General features: G+C 39.1%; 1 protein-coding gene and 1 long non-coding RNA gene across 3 annotated transcripts in view; one reads left to right on the top strand and one right to left on the bottom strand.

Annotated features, from left to right (window-relative positions):
• LOC119618331 (uncharacterized) overlaps nucleotides 1-22815 on the top strand; it is a 98727-nt gene that overhangs the window by 20349 nt on the left and 55563 nt on the right. The gene's annotated exons all lie outside the window — the stretch shown is intronic.
• The window catches only part of PCSK1 (proprotein convertase subtilisin/kexin type 1), a 41209-nt gene continuing 30522 nt past the window's right edge, over nucleotides 12129-22815 (bottom strand). For both annotated transcript variants that reach the window (XM_007979038.3, XM_073014568.1), the window contains exons 10-14: nucleotides 20476-20709; nucleotides 19405-19562; nucleotides 17851-17984; nucleotides 15356-15517; nucleotides 12129-13823 (exon numbers count right to left, since the gene is read on the bottom strand). In XM_007979038.3, coding sequence (XP_007977229.2) covers nucleotides 13458-13823; nucleotides 15356-15517; nucleotides 17851-17984; nucleotides 19405-19562; nucleotides 20476-20709 — 1054 coding nt within the window. In that variant the 3' untranslated portion in view covers nucleotides 12129-13457. The remainder of the gene's footprint in view (nucleotides 13824-15355; nucleotides 15518-17850; nucleotides 17985-19404; nucleotides 19563-20475; nucleotides 20710-22815) is intronic.

Here is a 22815-nt window from a genome sequence, read left to right as displayed (position 1 = left end):
AACTACAAACCACTGCTCAGTGAAATAAAAGAGGACATAAACAAATGGAAGAACATACCATGCTCATGGATAGGAAGAATCAATATTGTGAAAATGGCCATAGTGCCCAAGGTAATTTGTAGATTAAATGCCATCCTCATTAAGCTCCCAATGACTTTCTTCACAGAATTTGAAAAAACTGCTTTAAAGTTCATATGGAACCAAAAAAGAGCCCACATTGCCAAGACAATCCTAAGACAAAAGAACAAAGCTGGAGGCATCACGCTACCTGACTTCAAACCATACTACAAGACTACAGTAACCAAAACAGTATGGTACTGGTACCAAAACAGAGATATAGACCAATGGAACAGAGCAGAGCCCTCAGAAATAATACTACACATCTACAGCCATCTGATCTTTGAAAACCTGACAAAAACAAGAAATGGGGAAAGGATTCCCTATTTAATAAATAGTGCTGGGAAAATTGGCTAGCCATAAGTAGAAAGCTGCAACTGGATCCTTTCCTTACTCCTTATATGAAATTAATTCAAGATAGATTAGAGACTTATCTGTTAGACCTAAAACCATAGAAACCCTAGAAGAAAACCTAGGTAATACCATTCAGGACATAGGCATGGGCAAGGACTTCATGTCTAAAACACCAAAAGCAACGGCAACAAAAGCCAAAATTGACAAATGGGATCTAATTAAACTAAAGAGCTTCTGCACAGCAAAAGAAACTATCATCAGAGTGAACAGGCAACCTACAGAATGGGAGAAAATTTTTGCAACCTACTCATCTGACAAAAGGCTAATATCTAGAATCTACAAGGAACTTAAACAAATTTACAAGAATAAAACAAACAACCCCATCAAAAAGTGGGCAAAGGATATGAACAGACACTTCTCAAAAGAAGACATTCATACAGCCAACAGACACATGAAAAAATGCTCATCATCACTCACCATCAGAGTAATGCAAATCAAAACCACAATGAGATACCATCTCACACCAGTTAGATGGCAATCATTAAAAAATCAGGAAACAACAGGTGCTGGAGAGGATATGGAGAAATAGGAACACTTTTACACTGTTGGTGGGACTGTAAACTAGTTTAACCATTGTGGAAAACAGTGTGGCGATTCCTCAAGGATCTAGAACTAGAAATACCATTTGACCCAGCCACCCCACTACTAGGGATATACCCAAAGGATTGTAAGTCATGCTGCTATAAAGACACATGCACACGTATGTTTATTGAGGCACTATTCACAATAGCAAAGACTTGGAATCAATCCAAATGTCCATCAGTGACAGACTGGATTAAGAAAATGTGGCACATATACACCAAGGAATACTAGGCAGCCATAAAAAAGGATGAGTTTGTGTCCTTTGTAACGACGTGGATGCAGCTGGAAACCATAATTCTCAGCAAACTATCGCAAGAACAGAAAACCAAATACTGCATGTTCGCACTCATAGGTGGGAACTGAACAATGTGATCACCTGGACACAGGAAGGGGATCATCACACACTGGGTCCTATTTTGGGGAGGGGGGAGGGGGAGGGGGAGGGGGAGGGGGGAGGGGGAGGGGGGAGGGGGTGTTGGGAGGGGGTGGGGGGAGGGATAGCATTAGGAGATATACCTAATGTAAATTACGAGTTAATGGGTGCAGCACATCAACATGGCACATGTATACATATGTAACAAACCTGCACGTTGTGCACATGTACCCTAGAACTTAAAGTATATTCAAAAAAAAAAAAAAGAAGAAGAAAAAGGAAATAAAAAAATTAAAAAAAAAACCTGCTGTCTTCATAAATTATTCTTGGATAATTTTGCATGTGAATATCATGAGGCTCTCCCAAGCAAGGTAATGTGCTCAGCAATAGATTAGGATGACCTCCTGATTTGAATGTAAAATTGGGTGTTATGGTCAATAACAGTCACACAAATAATTAATTAAGAGATGTCAAAAAGAAAAACACAGCTTTCAAAAGCCTCTTGAGTATTTCGCTCATGTGTGCCTGACAGTTGGACGTGGTTACTGAGGTGTGCTGGTGAGTGCAGCTCTTGGTCTCCTAAGGGAGCTGTTTGCTTTGCCTTGTCACACACATGCTCTTTTGATCTCGGATACTAGTCTCTGTCTGGCTTCCTTGTGGTTAATACATCCGACATATGGCTTGTTTCTTTGTCTAGCTTTTATTGTGTTATTTCATCAGGCTACTTTGAAATCAGTATATGCAATAATCGGCAGACTACAATTCAGTTTTAAGTGCATTTTCTTATCAAGATACATAGAGTTATATGGCATTCTTATGATCCAGTGCTTCAACTAATGGCATATAATGTAGCGTTAAATAAAACTATACAGCCTGACATAGTTGAGTGTATTATTACCTGACATCGAACATAAAAACAGAAGAGTGAAAAAGGTGTATGAGGTCTTCATAGATAACTAAGCAGCTGAATGAAAATACAGAAAGATATTTCCCTGCTGCTTTTCTAATATCGCTACTTCACTTTCTCTAAGCTTTGGATTTCTCTCCTCATTTCCTCTTTCTGTAGGATTCTGTTCTCAGCAAGTGTTTGATACCACCTAAGGGTTCTGTCTTAGTGCTCACGCAGTTTATCACACATCTTCACCACGTATTAGCTATGCGACCTTGATCAGGTGAATTCAGCTGTTTGTGTTACTATTGTATTTCCCTCTCTGTAAAGTGGGGGATGATAATAAGTGTATCCACATCACTGAATGAAGAATAAGTGAAACCATCCATATACTGGGCTCAGCATCCTGACTACCACCCCCAGTGGATCCTCCCTGGGTATCAGCTATTATTCCTCTCTACTTTTACTCATTGGCACTTTCATCTCATTTGCACAAAGAACTGTATTAATTAATTCAACAAACACATATTTAATAGCTATTGCGTACCAGGCATTGTGCTAGGATGAGGGATACAACGATGAATAAAAACAGTGCCCATGAGAGCAGAGGGCATGTCCACATAGTATTTAATACATTATGCTATTTCTGGCCTCTATCACAGTGTCTGACAGAGAGTAGGTGTTTCATCCATATAAGCAAATAACCAACCCTAAGAGTTAAGTGAAATTTTTATTCCTATTTTACAGATGAAGAAACTGAGACTTAGAAAGGAAGAGTAATCCATTCAGTGACACCCAGGTAGCCAGTCACAAAATCCCTCCCGAGGGATCTAGGAAGAAAATGCTTAACATTGCCAATTCATGCTGCTTGAGAAGGGTTAATCTGACTTCCCAATTTCTAATTTCCAAAGCACATCACGGACCTGCAGATAAACTAAATTCTCAACAACACTTTCCATAAGTACTCATTGATGTCCACCTTGTGGTACAAGACACTGTGCCAATCTTTGGGATATTGCAAGTTAACCTGAGAGACATTAGAGGAGCTTACATTCCATTTGAGGAGACAGTTATGAAACAACTGGTTATGTGTGTGGTTGCCTTGTGATAAACACTATGTAGACACATATATCAGAGGTTCTGACTTAAGCTGGTATGATGGTCAGAAAGGCTTCCCTGAGGATAGGATTTGTAAACTAAGCTCTGAAGAGTAAGTAGGAAAGAAGTAACTAGAAAAGAAGTGCAGGAAAAGCATTTCTAGCAGAATAGCATGTTCAAGAACTTGGAGCAGTAGCATACTGGAGGAAGGCCAGTGTGCTATACCCAGAGACTGAGTGGGGCAGGGAGATGACATGGAGCTATGGAAACAGGTTAGGGACAAATTCCCCAGGGCTTCAGACCCATGCTAAGCATTTTGATTTTGTTTTGTTTTGTTTTTGAGATGGAGTCTCACTCTGTCGCCAGGCTGGAGTGCAATGGCACAATCTCGGTTGCCTACAACTTTCACATCCTGGGTTCAAGCAATTCTCTGCCTCAGCCTCCTGAGTAGCTGGGACTACAGGCACAGGCCACCACGCTCAGCTAATTTTTTTTGTATTTTTAGTAGAGACGAGATTTCACCATGTTGGCCAGGATGGTCTTGATCTCCTGACCTCGTGATCTGCCTGCCTTGGCCTCCCAAAGTGCTGGGATTACAGGTGTGCATTTTGGTTTTATCCTAAGTACTCTTCAGTGAGTTTTCAAGAAGAGAGTGATGTGATAAGATACACAATTTAGAAACATCACAGTATGAATGGAGACCAGGGAGCACTCTGTTGCACTAGCGATGTGAAAGAAGATGGCATTGTGGACCAGGATGGTCACACTGAAGACAAGTGGGCAGGCTTGAGAGATACTCAAGATGTTGAGTTCATAGACTCGTGACTTAGATGAGGGAGATAAGCAGGAGGCAGATCTGAGCTTTCTGGGGTCTGAAGCTCATGGAACTGGAGAGCTCTTTCAGAAATGGATACTGTATATGGGAAGGTCCTAGGATGACCATCAAGGTCCTAGGCATCTCATCCAGGCACAGTGAGATATGTACAAAGAAGAGGAGGTTTCTTTTCTCTGCATCTCTTTTTATTAAGAAGCAGCACTTTTCTCAGAATCCTCTCCAGCATTCCTTTCGTGCGTAGGAAATTGGGTAGAAAAATAGGTAATTCTTTCCAATTCTGAGACTCAGTGATTGTGGTGGGAACAAAACATTTTAGGAAGTACAATTTCTCATCAGCAAGCTGAGAAGACAATTCACATATGTGCTCTGGTGACAAGATATAATTATTGTTCAATAAGATACTTTTGATACAATTATGCTGGGACAACAGGGATAAGCGAAAGCTGTCCTTGACAAACTGGAACAATGACCACTCTATCTGTTATGGACATACGTGACTGGGTGAGTTCCCTCTCTTCTTCCCACCTCTGAGCAGTCTTCCCTGCCCTTGTGTCCCTGCTGCTGGGCTATGACTCATCTTCCTCACTGACCACAGTTGGCACCTGTTTTCTGTCAGCTGACTGGCACTGCAGCATTTTCCACTGGGGCAAGGAGAAGGCATGAGCTGTAAGCTCTCAGAAATAATCAGGAGCATGGGGATTGTTAGCCTTGCTTCTGACGGAACCCAGACTCAAGCTAGGAAATTATTGACGGGATGTAGTTGGCTGGGAGATAGTGTCTTTCCAAGTGAGCCGAGAGAACACTGGTCCCTGAATATGCTCCAGGAGAAACAGATTCTGTCTGGACAAATGCTGAAAAATGCACTCCTAAAGAGTCTTAGTGCACATTAGTATATTTAAAAGACTATTGAGAAGTCCTACAATGAAAAAAATGCAAAAATCAGATTTTGTCCACAACTATGCAAGACCAGGGCATCCTTTCTAAACATACACACCCCACACCACTGATAAATATCCTGAAGAATAGACTTGGAGAAACTTGTTAAAAAGAAGACACATTAACATCAAGGCAGGAAGACCAAGAAATGGAGAGACAAATAGAATGGCCCAACATACTAGAATACTCCTAGAGTCAATGTGCTGGTTATTAATATATCTTAGCATCCCTGGGGCTGAGCCACACATGAGTTCATGGGATTAATTCTTCATCCAAATGTTGCTTGAGTTATTGGATTGGTCTGTTGCCTCCTAAGAATTTCGGTTCATTTCAAAATAGGTCAAGGAGTGATGATTGACAAGGACAACTTCTCTCACATTTAAATTTATTGGGGTTTCCAAAATTTGAAGTAAAGAAGTGGTATAAACTCTATCTAAGTGTTCCTGGAAGCAGGAGATTGCTTATTAAGGCACCAGTTTGCAAAATTTGGAAGTAAAGCTAAAAAGTGAAACAGAGTGAAGGAGCAAAAAGATGGGGTTGGATAAATCAGTTTTAAAATTGTGGCTTCACTGTACAACCTTTGGCAAATGATTTAACCTTTCCAAATCTCAGTTTCCATATATGTAAAAATACTTCACTTGTAGGATAATGCAAGCATTAGAAATAACATGTCTTATTCATGAATTATCATTGTGAAAATATAGAAAATGTGTGCTTAATGCAAAGAAAATGTTCAGTTTACAAAAGCTGTTCCTATTATTTCAAATAACAGAAAAGAATCTACGGTAGATTCCTATGGTTCAGGAAAGCATACTCTGTTCATGGAGCAGAAGGGGCAGAGTGGATAATTCAAAGTGTCATGTATATTAATGCTATTGCCTTGCAAATTACAAGGCAGTTAGGACAACTTCATCTTCCTTCTCATAGTTTAAATTTGTATTTAAGAACAAACATTTATTCCATGCTATAAGTATCTTCTAAAGTGTCATGTCACCTTTTTTGTCTTGCTAATATGAGGCATAGCTTGGACGCTGGAATTACTGCCAGGTTAAAATCTCAGCTCTACTCCTTGCTATCTGTATGACCTTAAGCAAGCAAACGAAACACATTATCCCTCAGTGCCTCACTTTTCCCATCCTCAAAATAAGGACAATAATATTATTTATCTCAGATTTGTTTTACAATTCTTGTGAGAATTTAATTAAACAATGCACTGTGCTGTGAATATAGTTAAGCAAGAAGCTGTATTATATTGTTATTATTGGCGTCTCTATGCTTTAGAATTTTTTTCGTTTGAAAATTGTTACTCCAATTTCTTTCTGGATGTTAGGAGAAATCCTTACCAACTGGATGTAAGACAAAATCAAACAATGATTTTCTTTATTCAATATCTTCTTTTCCCTCACTTGTTGCCTCTGGCTTTCCTTAGTCCTGGGGAACTGTCTTTTGAGTCTCACTGTCACTTCAAGGGCTCCTCGTTGCAGTTCAGTCTACACTGGCGATGATTAACCCATTTCCAATGTGGCATTAGGAAAGGAAGGTTCACATTGGAATGACAATTCACGAGGCCACATGATCTTAACCAGAGACATTTAACAGTATTTTCATCTTCTTCATCAATTCTTACATTTTCTCCTTTATTAGATTTGCAGATAACTGCTACAATTTCAAATCTGTTTGGTTCTAAAGTCCATTTTGTTTTCATGACACCACAATAAAAACAAGAATCTCACAAATAATAAAAACTAACATTTACTGAATATTTACTTTCTACAGAAACCATACTTTGCCAGGCACAGTGGCTCACACCTGTAATCCCAGCACTTTGTGAGGCCAAGGCGAGCAGATCACCTGAGGCCAGGAGTTTGAGACCAGGCTAGCCAACATGGCGAAACCCCGTCTCAACTAAAAATACAAAAATTAGCTGAGCATGGAGGTGGGCACCTGTAATCCCAGCTACTCAGGAGGCTGAGACAGGAGAATCAGTCGAACCCAGGAAACAGAGGCTGCAGTGAGCCGAGATCACACTGCTGCACTCCAGCCTGGGCAACAGAGCAAAACTCCATCTCAAGAAACAAACAAACAAACAAAAAAACTAAATTACTTCTCTGCACTATCTTATTTAATCCTAACAGCAAATGCATAAGAGGTAGACTTAATTATTGTAGATGAGTAAATAAGGCCCAGAAAGGTGAGGTAACCCACTCAATGGCACATAGTTAGAAGGTGGTGAGCCTGGATTCCACACCTCTGGCCTTTAACTTGTTAAAACATTTTCAGACATTTTTGGCCCTTTAATGATTAGAATAGTATCATTTACAGCAACTGATTGAGAAAAGCTAAGGCTTGTGCCTTTTTGGTTTCTGTAAGTAAAAATAACATCAGCAGGTTCATGGCCATTCATTCATGTCACGAAAGTTTAGTAAATGCTAGTAAAGAATGACCAGAGCCACGGGCATAGATGCTCAGATAAACAAGATGGATTTGATCCACCCCTGGGAGGCCTGATGGGATGGATAGGATCTTGCAGGTGGGCTTTCTTCCTTCTAATTCTCTCTGGCAAGAGAATTGAAACAGCCCATAAATTTCTTTATTATTACAAATCTCTCTTAACATTTTGGGCTCAAAACTTATACTATTCAATAAGCGTTTTCTTATCCAAAACAGACTGGCATTAGGCACCCTACCATGGAACACTCAAATGACACTCTTTTCTATGAATGTGACTATGAACTGAAAATTATGCATGATATGTGGGGAGCACTGGACCCTCCCCAAGGATGAGTTTGGGGCTAAGCCCTGGTGGTGCCTGGAATAGGAGACGTGATGATGCAAGAAGTATTGTAAAGTATGTAAGACGGAACTAAGGCCGAAGGCTACTCTCCTCTCACTGAGACATCATCTAGGTTTATAAATCACCTGCCACTGGGGCTACTAGGGACAGGGATCTGGGAAATGAAGGTATCAATCATGACAACCCTGCAGGAAGAAATTTGAGGATATTTCCCTCTATCCTCTTCTAAGAAAAAGAATTCCTTCTAAGATTGGGGGTCCCTGTTCAGACACATATTTAATGAAGATACTCTCAATATGGGAGTGTGTAGAGATGGGGTGCGGATGGATCTGGAGGAGACAGAAAGTGCTTTATGGCATTCTAGACAAATTGACTGAAAGTGGCATGCATGGTAGAGAGAACCAGTATAGAAACCAGGAAAGTGGTCTCTGCCTCCCTGGCACATGCCATGAGAATGAAGGACACATAATGATTCCAGTCACCTCCTTTTACTGACACATTAATGATAGAGTAATGCTTATAAAATATGTACATACAGCAACATACAGGCTGGTTAGACTGTTCTCCTCAGGATGGCTCTGCCTCGTGCTATGAGTTGGCTGGGCTTGGTTCCAGAATGTGGTTTTGATTTGCATCTGGTTCATATACATCTGTTCTGGAAACCAGGCTTACGGGGCAGTAGCTCCTGGGGCACACTCTCCTCACAGCGCTGGTCACTGAAAAGCAAGAGCCAAGCCAAACTGTGCAAGCACATTTGAGGCTTCTGCTTGCTTCACATTCATTAACATTCCATTGGCCAAAGTAGATTGCATGGTCAACATCAGTGGTCCAGGAAAGTATACTCTGTCAACGGGCACGGAGGGAACAGAGTGGATAATTCAAACAATCATTTATATGAATACTATAGCCTTGCAAATTACAAGGCAGTTGGAAAGCATTTCTCTTCCTCCTCATGAGTTTAAACTTGTATTTAAGAATTAATGTGTATCCTTTGTACACGTGCATGTATTTGTGTTTGTACTCACAGCATGTGCATGGTTAATCCAACAGTTACCAGATGGACATTGAAAAGAAAGTAGAGACCATCTATGGAAATTGTTTTATATACACACAAACACACACACACACATGACTATTTCTGTGTATATATATATTTCTGTGTATATATATGTATACACATATATACACATATATACACAGATATATATATGCATATACATATATACACACATATATTTCTGTATCTATATGTATACGTATATACATATACATATATACGTATACATATATGTGTGTGTGTATATATACACACACACACGTATATGAAATTCAGCCTCTAAAAGGAGATCTTGCCACTTGCAATAAATGGATGAACCTAGAATATATTATGCTAAGAGAAATAAGCCAGACACAGAAAGAAAAATGCTGCATAATGTCACTTATATGTGGAATTTTTAAAAAGTCAAATAGATAGAAACATAGAGTAGAATGGTGGTTGCAGTGGGGTGGGAGAGGTAGGGGGAAATGGGGAGATATAGGTGAAATAGTATAATGTTGTAGTTATGTAGGATAAAAGTCTAGAGATGTGATGTACAGCATGAGGACTATAGTTAATAAAAAATGTATTACATACTGGAAATTTGCTTAAAGAGTTTTCTTAGCGTTTAGGTGCTTTTACCACAAAAGAAAAAAGTTAACTGAGAGAATGGATATGTTAATTCGCTTGACTGTAATCATCCTTTCACTATGTGTTTATATATCACAACATCACATTGTACACCTTAAATATATACAATCAATCAATCGATTAATCAATGAAATGAAAATAGAGATATATCTTCAATCAATCCTGATGGAAAGAAGTCCTTCTGGAATTTCTGAAAGATCATTCTAGTTTGACTGAATGGTTATGACTTAGGACAAATGAATGGATTCTGGGGAAAAACCAGTCCCCAAGGGGAGAAAGGTCAGATTCTGAGATGGTGGGTCGAAATTCCGGGAATGGAAGTTTGAAGCAAGAGAGAGACGTGGGCCTGAAGTTCAGAAATCAAAGTTGGGAACTGGGGCCTGGCACAGCAGCTGATGCCTGTAATCCCAGCACTTTGGGAGGTTGAGGCAGGTGGATCACCTGAGCCCAAAAGTTTGAGACCAGCCTGGGCAACATGATGAAACCTGTCCCTACAAAAAACACGAAAATTAGCTGGACGTGGCGGTGCACACCTGTAGTCCCAGTTACTAGGGAGACTGAGGTGGAAGGATTGTTTGAGCCTGGGATGTGGAGGCTACAGTGAGCCATCATCATACCATTGCACTCTAGTCTGGGCAAAAGAGTGAGACTCTGTAGAAAAAAAAAAGTTAGGGCTTTGAGGGTTCTAATGAGAGAACCTCTGGGAAGAATTTCACACTTAGCTGCTTTCCTCTGGCCTGTAAACTAAGTTGTATTTGGTGAACTGTTGGAAATCATTTCTCTTACAGGTAGTAAGTCCCGTTAGTTTAGTTTAGATAGTTTGTTCATTTCTCAACATTCCAATTAAGGCTCATTCATACAGCTCTGCATGTTGCCAAGAAAGTGAAGGATGGGCTAGAGAGGAAAATAAAACACACCTTGTTCAGGTAGATTCTTAAATTGACTCCTAGAAAGCCCAATTTCCTAAAAAGGAACTAACTCCTTAATGTAAACTTTCAGTTTTTCTTTTGTATAGTCCATTTGGGAAACACAATAAAAGAGGGAGATCTTGTTTGTGGTGGAAACATGAGCTTTTTTCTTTTGACTTAGTGAGAAACCATTTATTTTTCTGATTTATAAGCATATTTTACATATTCTGGTCAATACATCAAATGTATAATGTGGAAGTTCCCTTAAGAATACCAAGACCGCACATGTTAAACTCAGCTACACGTTGTATTAGGCTATTAGACGAATGTCACTTTTAATATCACAACACATACATGTACTTTGTTTCATTGACAGAGGAACATGCCTTTCAAAAATATTTTATTGGATGAAACTTTCTTATTCTCAGGAAAACTTTCGGTTCTTTAATATAATTTATTATGCTCTTTAAAATTCTGTTTGATAAAAGCATTGGCATATTATAAATACCTGTAAAGAAAATATAGTTTAAAATTTCAAGGGAAATAGTATATAAGTTTTCTCTTTTACATTTTCACAAAAATCCACACAGGCACTAAGAAAGACTGACAAAACTGTTTTATATCTGAATATTATACTCCAGGTTGGAAACAGTCAATATGATTTTATTTAAATATTAAAGCTTCTTCAGAGTGAACCTTTGGCTACAACCCAATGAATTGGTTGGGGTTTTAACCCAGAAAATATTTTGTTAGGAAGAATCAAAAAGAAAGATTTATACATCTAGCACTAGATTGGGAATGGAAAAGTGATGAGTTTTAATACTAACTCTTTCATTTATTGGTCTCTCCGGGCCAATCTAAGAATCTTCTGGTCCTTTTTGGTTTTAATACTTTTTGATATGCTCCAATATTGGAAATCATATCTAACACTTTATATCAAACAATATATGAAACTTCCAAGGACAGAGTGATTCTGCAAGTCTTTTAGGAGAACATTCTCTAAGCATTATGGGCATTGCTCTGGAAACACCCTTGTTCTACACAAATTCAAATGGTAGAAGAGCAGGTGAAAGTTTGTGTTACCAACCATACTTCAAACCAAAGCAAATGACAGACTCTAGTGTTCTTTTCATGAAGCAGTTGAATGCCATGAATGGCCTTATGAAGTTCAAACTTCCACGGAAGAATTGCACACAGCAAACTCAGTGGGAGAAAGCCAGCATTGTAGGTGACTGGAGACTTTGTGAGCATATTGAAAGAAGGAAGCTAGAAGGTTAGTAATAAATGAATTAGTATTAGTGAGCATCCAGGTGAGGTGAGATTACACAAGCAAACTCATAATTATTATGGTACAGAGCCTGCCTAACGGAAGATGCGGGTAGTTTGTTTTTTCCTAATGCATTTACACTTTGTACACATTCGCTTAGTGTAGTAGTGGGCAAAATCAAATGCCTATTGGATACTGCCCAGCAAGGAATCAAGTGCCTGTTCTAGGTAGCATGGAGCAGGATGCCATGGAGACCCAGAGCTCATCTAATCAGGCAGCTGCTACTCAGCTCCGGCTAACTGTTGCCATGAGCAAAGATGGGTCCGAGAATCAGGTTTTATGTGAAACATCGTATTTTCAATAACCACTCACATTTTAAAAACATTCTGCATACCAAACAAAATCTACCTGAGGGACATTTAAGGTCCATAGCCTGCCAGTTTCTGTCTTCTGATTTGAAGCTTAGGAGCAATTTGATGAGAATTTGGACACTATCAGTGATAGGATTGGAGATCTTTTAGTATCAAGGAATAAACATTCAGTTTCAATGACCTAGGACACCCTGTTCTAATGAACACAGTTGGAAAAAAATAAAAACAAAAACAAAACTTCTCATAGTTTCTCCCTATTATAAGTATTTTTCTGTTATTACATTAGGTCTCCATGTGATGAGTGGTTTCCTGTTATTGTTGAAAAAATTGTGACTAGGAATTTGCCAAGTCCCAAGTGTAAGATTTTTTCTAGGAAAGTGGTATAAATCATTTCTCCCAACATTTATTTTGTGGCTGAGAAAGGAGACAGGTATAGAAAACTTTCAGAAGAAGGAGAAAGAGGAAAGACCAGGCATGCAGCACAAGTCATAGCCGCCTCTGGGTCCACAGACGCCTCTGGCACCACGGACACGGTGCACCAGGCAAAGAAGAATGTTCCAAAATTGCTCAGACCAGAGCATTCAGATTTCAAGGTCTGTTTCTAGATCTAAATAATCCAGCTTTTGCCCAACATGACCAGATTTTGACTACAGGAATGAGTGACAGTTTGGAATAGAAAGATCTAGGGAATGAGTCTTACAGTGAACTCCTTCATTAGACTTACCAAATACTGTCTTGGCATCAAAATTTGAAGAACCACATGGACAAGACAGGGAACAAGCAACAGAAACAGTTTCTGTCTCCTTCTCCTTCTTTGCAGATTATTTTCAAATTAATTGACATCCCAGGTTTTGCCTTTTCTTTTGAGAATTGAAATGGGTTCTAATGCAGTGTTCTAATGTAGTGTAAGAGCTTTTTGTCAACTGTGACTCCAGAAAGAACAAAACACTTCACTTGTGCAGACAGGAAAGATGTGTTTTGAAATACCTGTGATCAATTCTGGAAGTTGAACTTCCTGCTTGAGCTCATCCCCTTCACATGTACAGTTTAGGGAGAAAAAGAAAAGGTACCACAAAGGTTATTATAAGCATAAGAATTCATGACAAAACAACCACTTCAGACACAGGCAAAATTTCAGGATAAGGAAGAAGCATGAATATTTCCGAATTGGGACCACACACTTGTTTTAATTTTCCTCATTCAGAATGTCCACCAGAGCTTGAAGCAGCCGGTCATCTCTGTGCTTGTAAGGTTTAGTGTTATAAAAAACATCAACATAGTCATTATAGAGACTGTCTTCAGAGTCTTTAAGCTGGGAAGGTTTGTTCAACTTTTCCAGGGCTTCATAGAAGTTTTCATAAGGGATGTTGAGCTTTGCACTTGGGGACTTCTTTGGTGATTGCTTTGGCGGCGAGTTTTTACTGAAAGCACTTTGTAGGAGTCGCAGCATGGCCTCGGAAGGGGCTCCCTCCTCCAACTCATCCCTCTGGCCCCCTATGCTGCTGCTGCTAGGTCTTTTGGACACCAGGGTGTTCTCTTGTGTGGGCTGCTCCTAAAACACAGAATGCCATCCACAAAGGGAAGAAGGTTCATTATTTATGGCCAGGCAAGCTAGGTGCAACCCTAGACCACCGTCTGCTGCTTGAGAGACAATGAGGGGAGGGGAGAGAGTTCAAGACTGGGAGCCAGATGGACTTGGGCTTCAACCCTCCTTTGCCTACCCTCTGGGGTACCTTTAGCAACCTTTTAAATCTCCCTCCACTTCACCTGTCAGGTGGAATAAGAGTACCTCAATTTGTGGTGGTTTTGAAGACTGGATGAGAGAGTATAGGTTAAGTACTCAGTACATACTGGTTTTCTTCACTTGTCAGCCTGATGTCATAGAATCCATTTTGGGAAGCAGAGGATATCAAAATACCTAACAAGTCATATAGGAGGCACCCACCAGTTGCGGTAGCATGGGTGTGCCTTCCTGGAGGCACCTGCTTTCAAAACTACCCTTTTAGTCACTGAGTTGTAAGAAGTGGTCAGGGGAAAGACTGAGGTGCTCGGCTGGGGAGCAGGAAGCCTGAGAGCTCAGAGAAGCAACCCTTGGTCAACTGCTGTGGAAGGGTTTCAATATTATAACAACAGAACAGAAGGGTCCTGTTAATGTTCCTTAAGGAATCTCAGAGGGAGAAACACTCTCAAGGTTAACCTGCTTCAAGACTGTGAAGAAAAGTACTCAGGACGCAGGTCCTGAAGGGAAGCTGCTTTGAAGAATATAGATGGGACTAGAATTCAAGCTGAGGCCTTCACAGTTCATGTATAAGTTTCTTGAATATGTACTTTGTCTCTGTATCTTCCAAAACACCCAGCTCAGAGCTGGACCTATTCAGAGCAGGGCGTTCTGAAAATTCTGAAAACCCACCTGTTACACCTGAGGCACTGTGCTAGATGCTGGGATACAGAGACAAAGAAAATGTGGGGTTTTCCCACCATCCGAGAGAAGGAAGCCAGGAGCCACAGCAGGCTGAGGCCCAGGAATGTGAACGACTTACTTGAGCTATCCTCTGCAATTTTTTGAGAAAAAGTGTGATCTATTGCTCTCCTTGGTGTTGCCAAGAAGTATCAGTTAATGAATTAATAAAAAGAAGCCTACATGATTTGGCCATTTGAGCCTTGTTTTTCTTTCTGCAAAATGGATACACGAATGTCCATCCTTCCTAGGTTATAGGGATTATAAGTTAATGAGACAATGTGGAAAATGCTTAAAAACAAAGTGCAATACAGATGTTAGATATAGTGATTGTGCATAAAGACAACTTTTTTTTTCCATTTGATATCTGTCATAAGTGGGGAAAATTCATGTTAGGAAATTTAATAATTTTGAATTCATTAACTATGATTTCTAAGTTCTGGATAAAATATCAAATGAAAAAAATACAGTTTTATCCTATGGAAAAAAATAGTTTACCACTGTCACTTCTTTTCCTCCCCATCCATGTTTGACTTATTCCTGCTTGGAAGTTGGGTACAGCTTCACTGACTACATTGTCTACACCAGTCTAAAAGAGAACATGCCAAGAACAGAGTCAGACAGACCTCCCCTGGATCCACCATCTTCTCCACCCCTCTTCTGTCATTCTGAACGGTGTTGTAGGACGTGTACACACGAGGCTGCTTCATATGCTCTGGCTGAGAAGAGGTCCCATGCAAAATCAGCTTCCAGTTCACAATTCTTCCTTCATTTTGAATTCTTCCAGACTAACAAATAAGCATACCCATATTTAGTATGTGTTTTGGATAATATAAAACAAACTCATTCAAAATAGCTAAGAAGGATTTCATTGTAAAAATCTAATTTTAAGATTCTGTGCATTTCATGTGAAAGAAATCACTGGATTCACTCTTGCTATAAAAACTGACAATTTGTAGGTTCAACAATTTAAAAAATGATTGCTTCATAATCAACATTTAATTTAAAAATCAGAACTCTCTATGTAAATCTTCTTTTCCATATTGGATGTTTTCTTGAAAAGCTGACTGTACCTTCTATAAATATAATTATATTTCCCAATTATCAACTTACAGAAACATTCCACTGGGGAAAAATTCGGCCTCTATGGAGTATTATAAACAACCCCCAGCATTAATAAGCCCTTAAAAATTGCGTGGCACATATGCACCGTGGAATTCTATGCAGCTATAAAAAAGAGTGAGTTCATGTCCTTTGCAGGGACATAGATAAAGCTGGAAACCATCATTCTCAGCAAAACAACACAGGAACAGAAAACCAAACACTGCATGTTTTCACTCATAAGTGGGAGTCGAACAATGAGAACACATGGGCACAGGGAGGGGAACATCACACAACGAGGCCTGTCAGGGGATGGGGAGCAAAGGGAGGGATAGCATTAGGAGAAATATCTAATGTAGATGACTGGTTAATGGGTGCAGCAAACCACCATGGCACACATATACCTATGTAACAAACCTGCACATTCTGCACATGTATCCCAGAACTTAAAGTGTGTGTGTGTGTGTGTATATGAGGTCTATAATGTTCAATGACAAAATATACAATAAATAAAAGAGGTATATAAATTCAGTTACAAAAAAATGTATATTTGTGGGAATAGTCATAATTTTCAGAGGTTCAACAATGATAAATAATGTGTTAAAATCTAAAATATCTTTAAAAATCTAGAAGTGTAAGGTCAGATTTTGCAGACTTGACATGAAATAAATCCCACATTGGTAAATAGATTTTCATGGTTTTCTGATGGTGAAATTGAGTTGAAGAATAGAGGCCAAGTTCAAGAACAGGCCCATATACTAAGAATATTTTTTTTTTGCTCTATGAGAGCAGGACATTTTACAATTTCCATTTCTAAATCAAAATTTTAGCAGTCTTTAGGAGAAAGCTATCCTCAGAGAAAAAATGTAACAAACGACTATAGAATTTGTATTAATTTAATTGACATCTCCAGGAACTTTAAATAATTTCTTTTCAAAAAGTTATCTAGGCTGGGTGTGGTGACTCACTCCTGCAATCCCAGCACTTTGGGAGTCCAAGGCAGGTAAATCACCTGAGGTGAGGAGCTTGAGACCAGCCTGGCCAACATGGTGAAACCCCATCTCTAGTAAAAATACAAAAATTAGCCAAGTATGGTGGTGGGTGCCTATAATTCCAGCTAGTCAGGAGGCTGAGGCAGGAGAATCGCTTGAACTCAGCAGGCGGAAGTTGCAGTGAGCTGAGATTGTACCATGGCACTCCAGCCTGGGCGACAGAGCAAGACTCCGTCTCAAAAAAAAAAAAAAAAAAAAAAAAAAAAAAAAGTGATTTAGGCATATAATTCTACACTGCTGATATTTATTACACCTTTGTCTCAGAATAACTCAGAGCCAAAACATTATTCATTTATATTCTCACCTACAGAGAATGTTGGAGAAATGATGCAAAAATAAATAATTAAGCTATATTTGGCTTTTTTCTGACTTTTGCTCTGTCCTTTCATTTTTGTGACTGTGTGTTAAAATTACAGAAGGATGTCAAAGAATGTTAGTAAACAGAATGAAAAAGAAATGAGAAATGCTTTTCGGTTTGTTTCATGACTAAAATTGTTTTAAAAAGTCACATTAAATAAGATATCTCTCCAAACATTAAGCTACGTCTAAATAGCTAGTGCAGAATAATTGTAAGTGTGCCTTTAAGATGTGACCCTGGCAGAATGTCACACCAAAGCTGGTCTGAACATTTAAGCGTCTTTGTGAATATGGTTGGTTTTGTTGGCTGAATAGGTCAGATGGCTGGCTGCATGCAGACGTGGGAACCCCTGGCTTTGTCCCACAGTCTGTCACATTGTTTATATAAGTGTTTTTTCCCCTCTTATAGTATGGCTGGTGCCTAATCTTCCTTTTTGAATATTATCTACATAACCAAGCAGTCAGGGCTTGAAACATCTACTTTTCCCTTACTTCTACTAAGAAGGGGTATAATTCTTCAGGGGCCTAATTAATGATGAAATCACCCTTAAAAGTGCTTCAAAGTGTTTAAAAGTAAGCTTATGTTTTTTCATCCTCTCATTCACACTTACCATATCTGTAATTCGCAAAGTCCAAGTACCTATAGGGTTCTCTCCCCATGTGTGAACAGACATGAAGTCCCAATTCTTAAAGCCATTAGGAGATGTATCCCGTTCTCTTTCAGCCAACAGCACAGTGCTAGTTCCTACGAAACAAATACAAGTTTAATGAATGTCCTAATAGTTCTGACAGTAGGATACACTCTAGCATCTGATAACTGAAAATAAAAGCTGAAAAAGATGAGTTCTCCTACTTTTCTTTCAGTATAAGACCAGGATAGAGACACTCACAAGGAAAAAATATGATGTTTTTATTTATAGTACTTTGCACATTGCCTGGCATATATAATAATGAATAATATAATTTGCCTCAATAAATATTGTGGAAAAATAATGAATGAATGAATACGTTGACTAAGGTTTATTTAAATAAGGAAAACTCAGCAAACTACATTTACACGTTGAATTAAAGAAGAGAGTAAAAAGTCTAAAAATATTTTAATGAAACTATCATTTCTGAAGTGTGAGAGGAAATCTTGAAAATTTAGTAGGTGCCTGACTCCACAATGATTTAGACATAAAAATTATTATTTAATTAATTATATAATCATTAATCATCATAATTATTTAATTAATATATTAATTAATTCCTTAAAGATAAATTAATTTAACAATCTCTTATATTAAAACACAAGATTACCTGTACATTTTCAAGTCCAAGCCCTCTCTAGATCAATTAATAATAGTTTTATGTGGAAGGGTTAAATAACTGTAGGTCTATCAATTTAAAAAGTATACCACCAATATTTCAGGTTAATTCCAATACATCTAGAAAGCATAACTTCAAAATTAACAGAGCCTATTCCAAACCTCTAGCAGTTAACATTCAGGAGGAAGATCATAGAGATAGCTCATCTTTCCTCACATATCACCCACAGAAACCAAATTTAGTCAGTTGAGTCCTACTAAAACATAAAGGAGTATTGGGACTGCTCCTCCTAGTTAGATTATGGCTTATGGTTCATGAGTCCTTTCCCATCCACTGTCTTATCTGAATTAGTGCCCTTGCAGGAAAAAGCAAGCGTTCGTATAGCATATAAAATGGCCTTATTCATGTTACTATGGTAAATTTGTTAATCTTCTGAATCTCCTCTAATGGATCTGAATTCCCAGTTTTCAATGGACTCCTTGTATGTTTCGGATATATCTGTGAGTTTGATTAATTATCAGAGTAACTTTCACTAATTTGTTATCTAAGAGAAAAGTGATAGGTCAGTAAAATGGAAAAGTAAACACAGTTTGAAGATGCATGACTTCAGAAAACTGTAATAATTGGCATTATCTGAATGGGCCTCATTCTCTGCTTATCAAAGGATCAATGGGAATGGGCAGGGCAGAGGGAGATCTAACACCAAGAAAAAGGAAAAAATAAGCATGTTTTTTAAGACCTGAAAATATCTATTAGGAGACTTTGTTCTAAGAACAAACAAAAGCAATCAGTTGTTTGAATTATTCAACTTACACTTAAAAATTTAAATGGCTTAGAACATTTTTCTTTTAATTTACCAGCAGCAGAAGTAAGTGTGACATGAAGGTCTCCTCTTCGGGAATATTCAATTGTTGCTTCAAATTGCACATGCTCCAGGGACTTGATGGCATTTTCTTGTCCTTCACAAGCTTTTGTTGGAATTTCAATGATAACTTCTCCATTAGCTTTCAGGGCTCTAAATACATTAAAGAATGAGCATTGAATAAAGTATATCCAAACTTCCTTGCATTTTATGCATATCTGTACACATCAATCTTGACTAGATCAACTAAGCTTTTTGTCATTCCCTGTGATGTGTAGAACCCAATTCAGAATTAGGTATACATGAATTTTAATGCAAAGAAAATGGTAAGGGACACTAATACTTAAATACAATGCTATTTGCTGTGGAGTCAAATTCAGGCAGATTTATTGCAGACCCGTCAAAGAGACCCTCTTAAGAAAAAAATTTTATCTAGAAAGCTTTCTGAAGTATGCCCCAAGCCTCCCATCCTTGGACATTTTGTGTGAGCGGGTCTTCAGTATTATTTTGATTGCCTTGATAGAAATTACAAAACAGTCACAGCAGAAATTTCTTCTGTGACAAGATGCGGTGTGCCAGAGGGAGTCTATGTAAGTGTGTGATAAAGAATCTTTCATGGAAGAAAATCCATGAATCACACAGTACTGTGGCATGAAGCAAGGTGATTTTGCAAGCAGATTTTGGGTAAAACTGGTTGGCAAGTACTGCATTTCATCAACCCTCAGATGCATTTTAAAAAATAGTTAAACATTGAATTTAGAATGAATCTTAAAGCTGATGGTTGGTTGATCACAGTTTAATTGACAATGAAACAATGATGCATCTTAGACTGGGTGCTGTGTGGTAGGTGGACTACAAGAGGAATATGCAAATGTGTTAACATGGTTTCTAGAGCTTTGGTCTCTCAGTGAATCCCCATGGAGACCCACAGAGAACACTAGAAAACTCCACCTCCATCTACTTCAGAAGGGTAGGTACAAAAAAAAAAAAAAAAAATAGGCAGAATGGCAAACACAGAAATTGTGCCACGAGCACACATGTGTTTAAAATTCCAGGGGACACTTACCTGGGCTCAAAGTCATTGTCCTTTACAACACACTCTTTCTTCTCAGGCACACTCCTCCACGTCCTGGGATCAGCTAAATCCACCAGAGCTTTGGCATTTAGCAAGCCAAATCCAAATCGACTATTCACCATCAAGCCTGCTCCATTCTTTTTCCATCCAGGGTTATTGGCCAGCGGGTCATACTCAGAGGTCCAGACAACCAGGTGCTGCATATCTCGCCAGGTGAGATTTGGGCTGGAGGGGAAGTGACCCAAAGTGTCTTTCAGAGAAAAATGAAGTTTCCTTGCAAAAGCAAGTGCTAACAATAAGCATCTCCATTCAGGGATCATGAAGTGCATTTTGCTATTGTAGTTATATTATTCTAGAGTCTATTACTGTTCATATATCTTCTCATTCAGAATACAAAATACAGTGCTGAAAACTTCTCCCTGTAACATGTAAGTTATGACTTCTCTCCATAGCATATAAGCTTTTACTATGAGTAAAATTCAGTCCTCAGCAATATAGAAGTATAAAACTTTGTCCTTAATTTCTAATTACTTCCATTTAACTGAGCAAACATTTTATAATGGTAACACTTTCTTTATGCCCTCCAGCCTCATTCTGTCCATTAAAAGCCTTAGCACTTTCAACATTATGAACCCACAGATGAGGCCTTGACTTCCTTCTTAGGAAGAGTGAGATGTTAAAGACAAAGACTGGCTACCTGCTGCAAACATGTATTGCCCTTTTCTTATCAAAAGTGTCAAGAGACTCTTAGCTATTTGCGCTCACTCTTGCAAGGCACTGTGCTAATACTGTGGGGATATTCAAGGATGTGGTTCTTGTCTTTAAGAAGTTTACAATTCAGTAAAAATAATTAAGTCTTTTTATAATTCTGTCTGGTGAGCTATATCCATGGCTTAATGCATTGCGGGAGTATACAGTAGAAAGAATTTCCATGGAATAGAAAGATCTAGCAAAACTTTGTGGGGGAGAAATATTTGAGGTGGACTTTGACAGCGGGTAGAGTGTTGAGAAGTGGAGATAGAGAAGAAGGCCACTAGAGCAAAGGCACCAAAATGGGACAGTACAGGTGTGGCCAGATGACAGCCTGGTTTGCTGGGGCAGGGGAGAGGCAGTGAGGAGTACTGAGCCAGAGCGATGAGAACTTTGCATGCCAGAAAGGGAGCTTATACTTTATCCTTTGGGTAATGGGAATCAGGGAGAATTTTTGAGCAAGGAAATAGTAAAATCATAAGTCTTAGTAAGATTAATTGAGAACACTAAAGATAAATCAGAGATATAAGGGATTGTTGGATCTATTATACTATGAGGAGGCCTTCCTTGATCAACGTATTTAAAATTTCCACTCTCCTACATGCTCCCAAGCTCTCTTATTCTGCTATATGTGCATGTTCTCCTTCCATTGCAGTTATAGGCTTCTAACATGCTGGAAACTCATTTGTATTGTGTTTCATTACTGTCTGTCTCCCTGGTTCTAATTTAACCATGAGAAGTGGTGAAATCTTTATCTATCTTGTTCTGTGATGTGTAACACCCAGAAGAATGCTGGGCACAGGGTATATGCTAAGAAGATATGGTTGGTTCAGAGACCGAACATGCCTAAGTGCTAACTAGCCCCAAATATAATTTTAAAACATATTGCTCCCAGTCATCAGTCGGATTCTGAAACTTTTCCTTGACTTTGAGACCTGTATTGTTCCCTGAAGCCAATCAAGCGTTATGTAATAAGTAGATGCCCCAGTTTTTACTCCTCAAGGCTCCTGTCTCAGCACTTGGTTGGAAAACAATCATCAGGGAAGTCTGGCTCACTTTGCTGCCTTCTCCCCAGAGCCCATCATGTACTGGCTCAGTAATCCCCTGTGACAAGAAAGAGGCAGTGGACATTCCTAAACACCGAAGAGTCTGGCTGCTAGTTAAAAATTGTGTGTGATTTTTCAGGCCTGACCATAGGTGATTTCAAAGGTTTTACCTGGCACGACACACGGGGAAGCTGCCCTCCCCACATAGACACAGTGCACAGCTGGTGGCTCACAGCCTCTGAGAGGAGTTTCCATGAAGGCCACAGGCCCCCTGGCCCCTCATGTTCTTTCCATATTGATATTCCTAGCTGGTGAGAGTCTTTCTAGGTCCCTCCGTCAGGCGTCTTCGTGGAGAGAGGAGGGGAAACATCCAGACACTTTCTTCACTCGGACTCAGTGCCTGGTGCTTCTCCACTCCTGTACTCTCTTGGTCCCTCTCTGGTTCATATCTCAGAGTCCATAAAATTGCCAGAGCCTTTTGTTCAGGACTCCCTCAACAGTGAGATGACCCTCATGTCCATGCTGAGCCACTCAA

Source organism: Chlorocebus sabaeus, chromosome 4 (assembly GCF_047675955.1).
Source record: "Chlorocebus sabaeus isolate Y175 chromosome 4, mChlSab1.0.hap1, whole genome shotgun sequence".
Lineage (NCBI taxonomy): Eukaryota > Metazoa > Chordata > Mammalia > Primates > Cercopithecidae > Chlorocebus > Chlorocebus sabaeus.
Note: the sequence above shows the minus strand (reverse complement) of the source record. Positions and strands in the feature narration are given on the sequence as shown.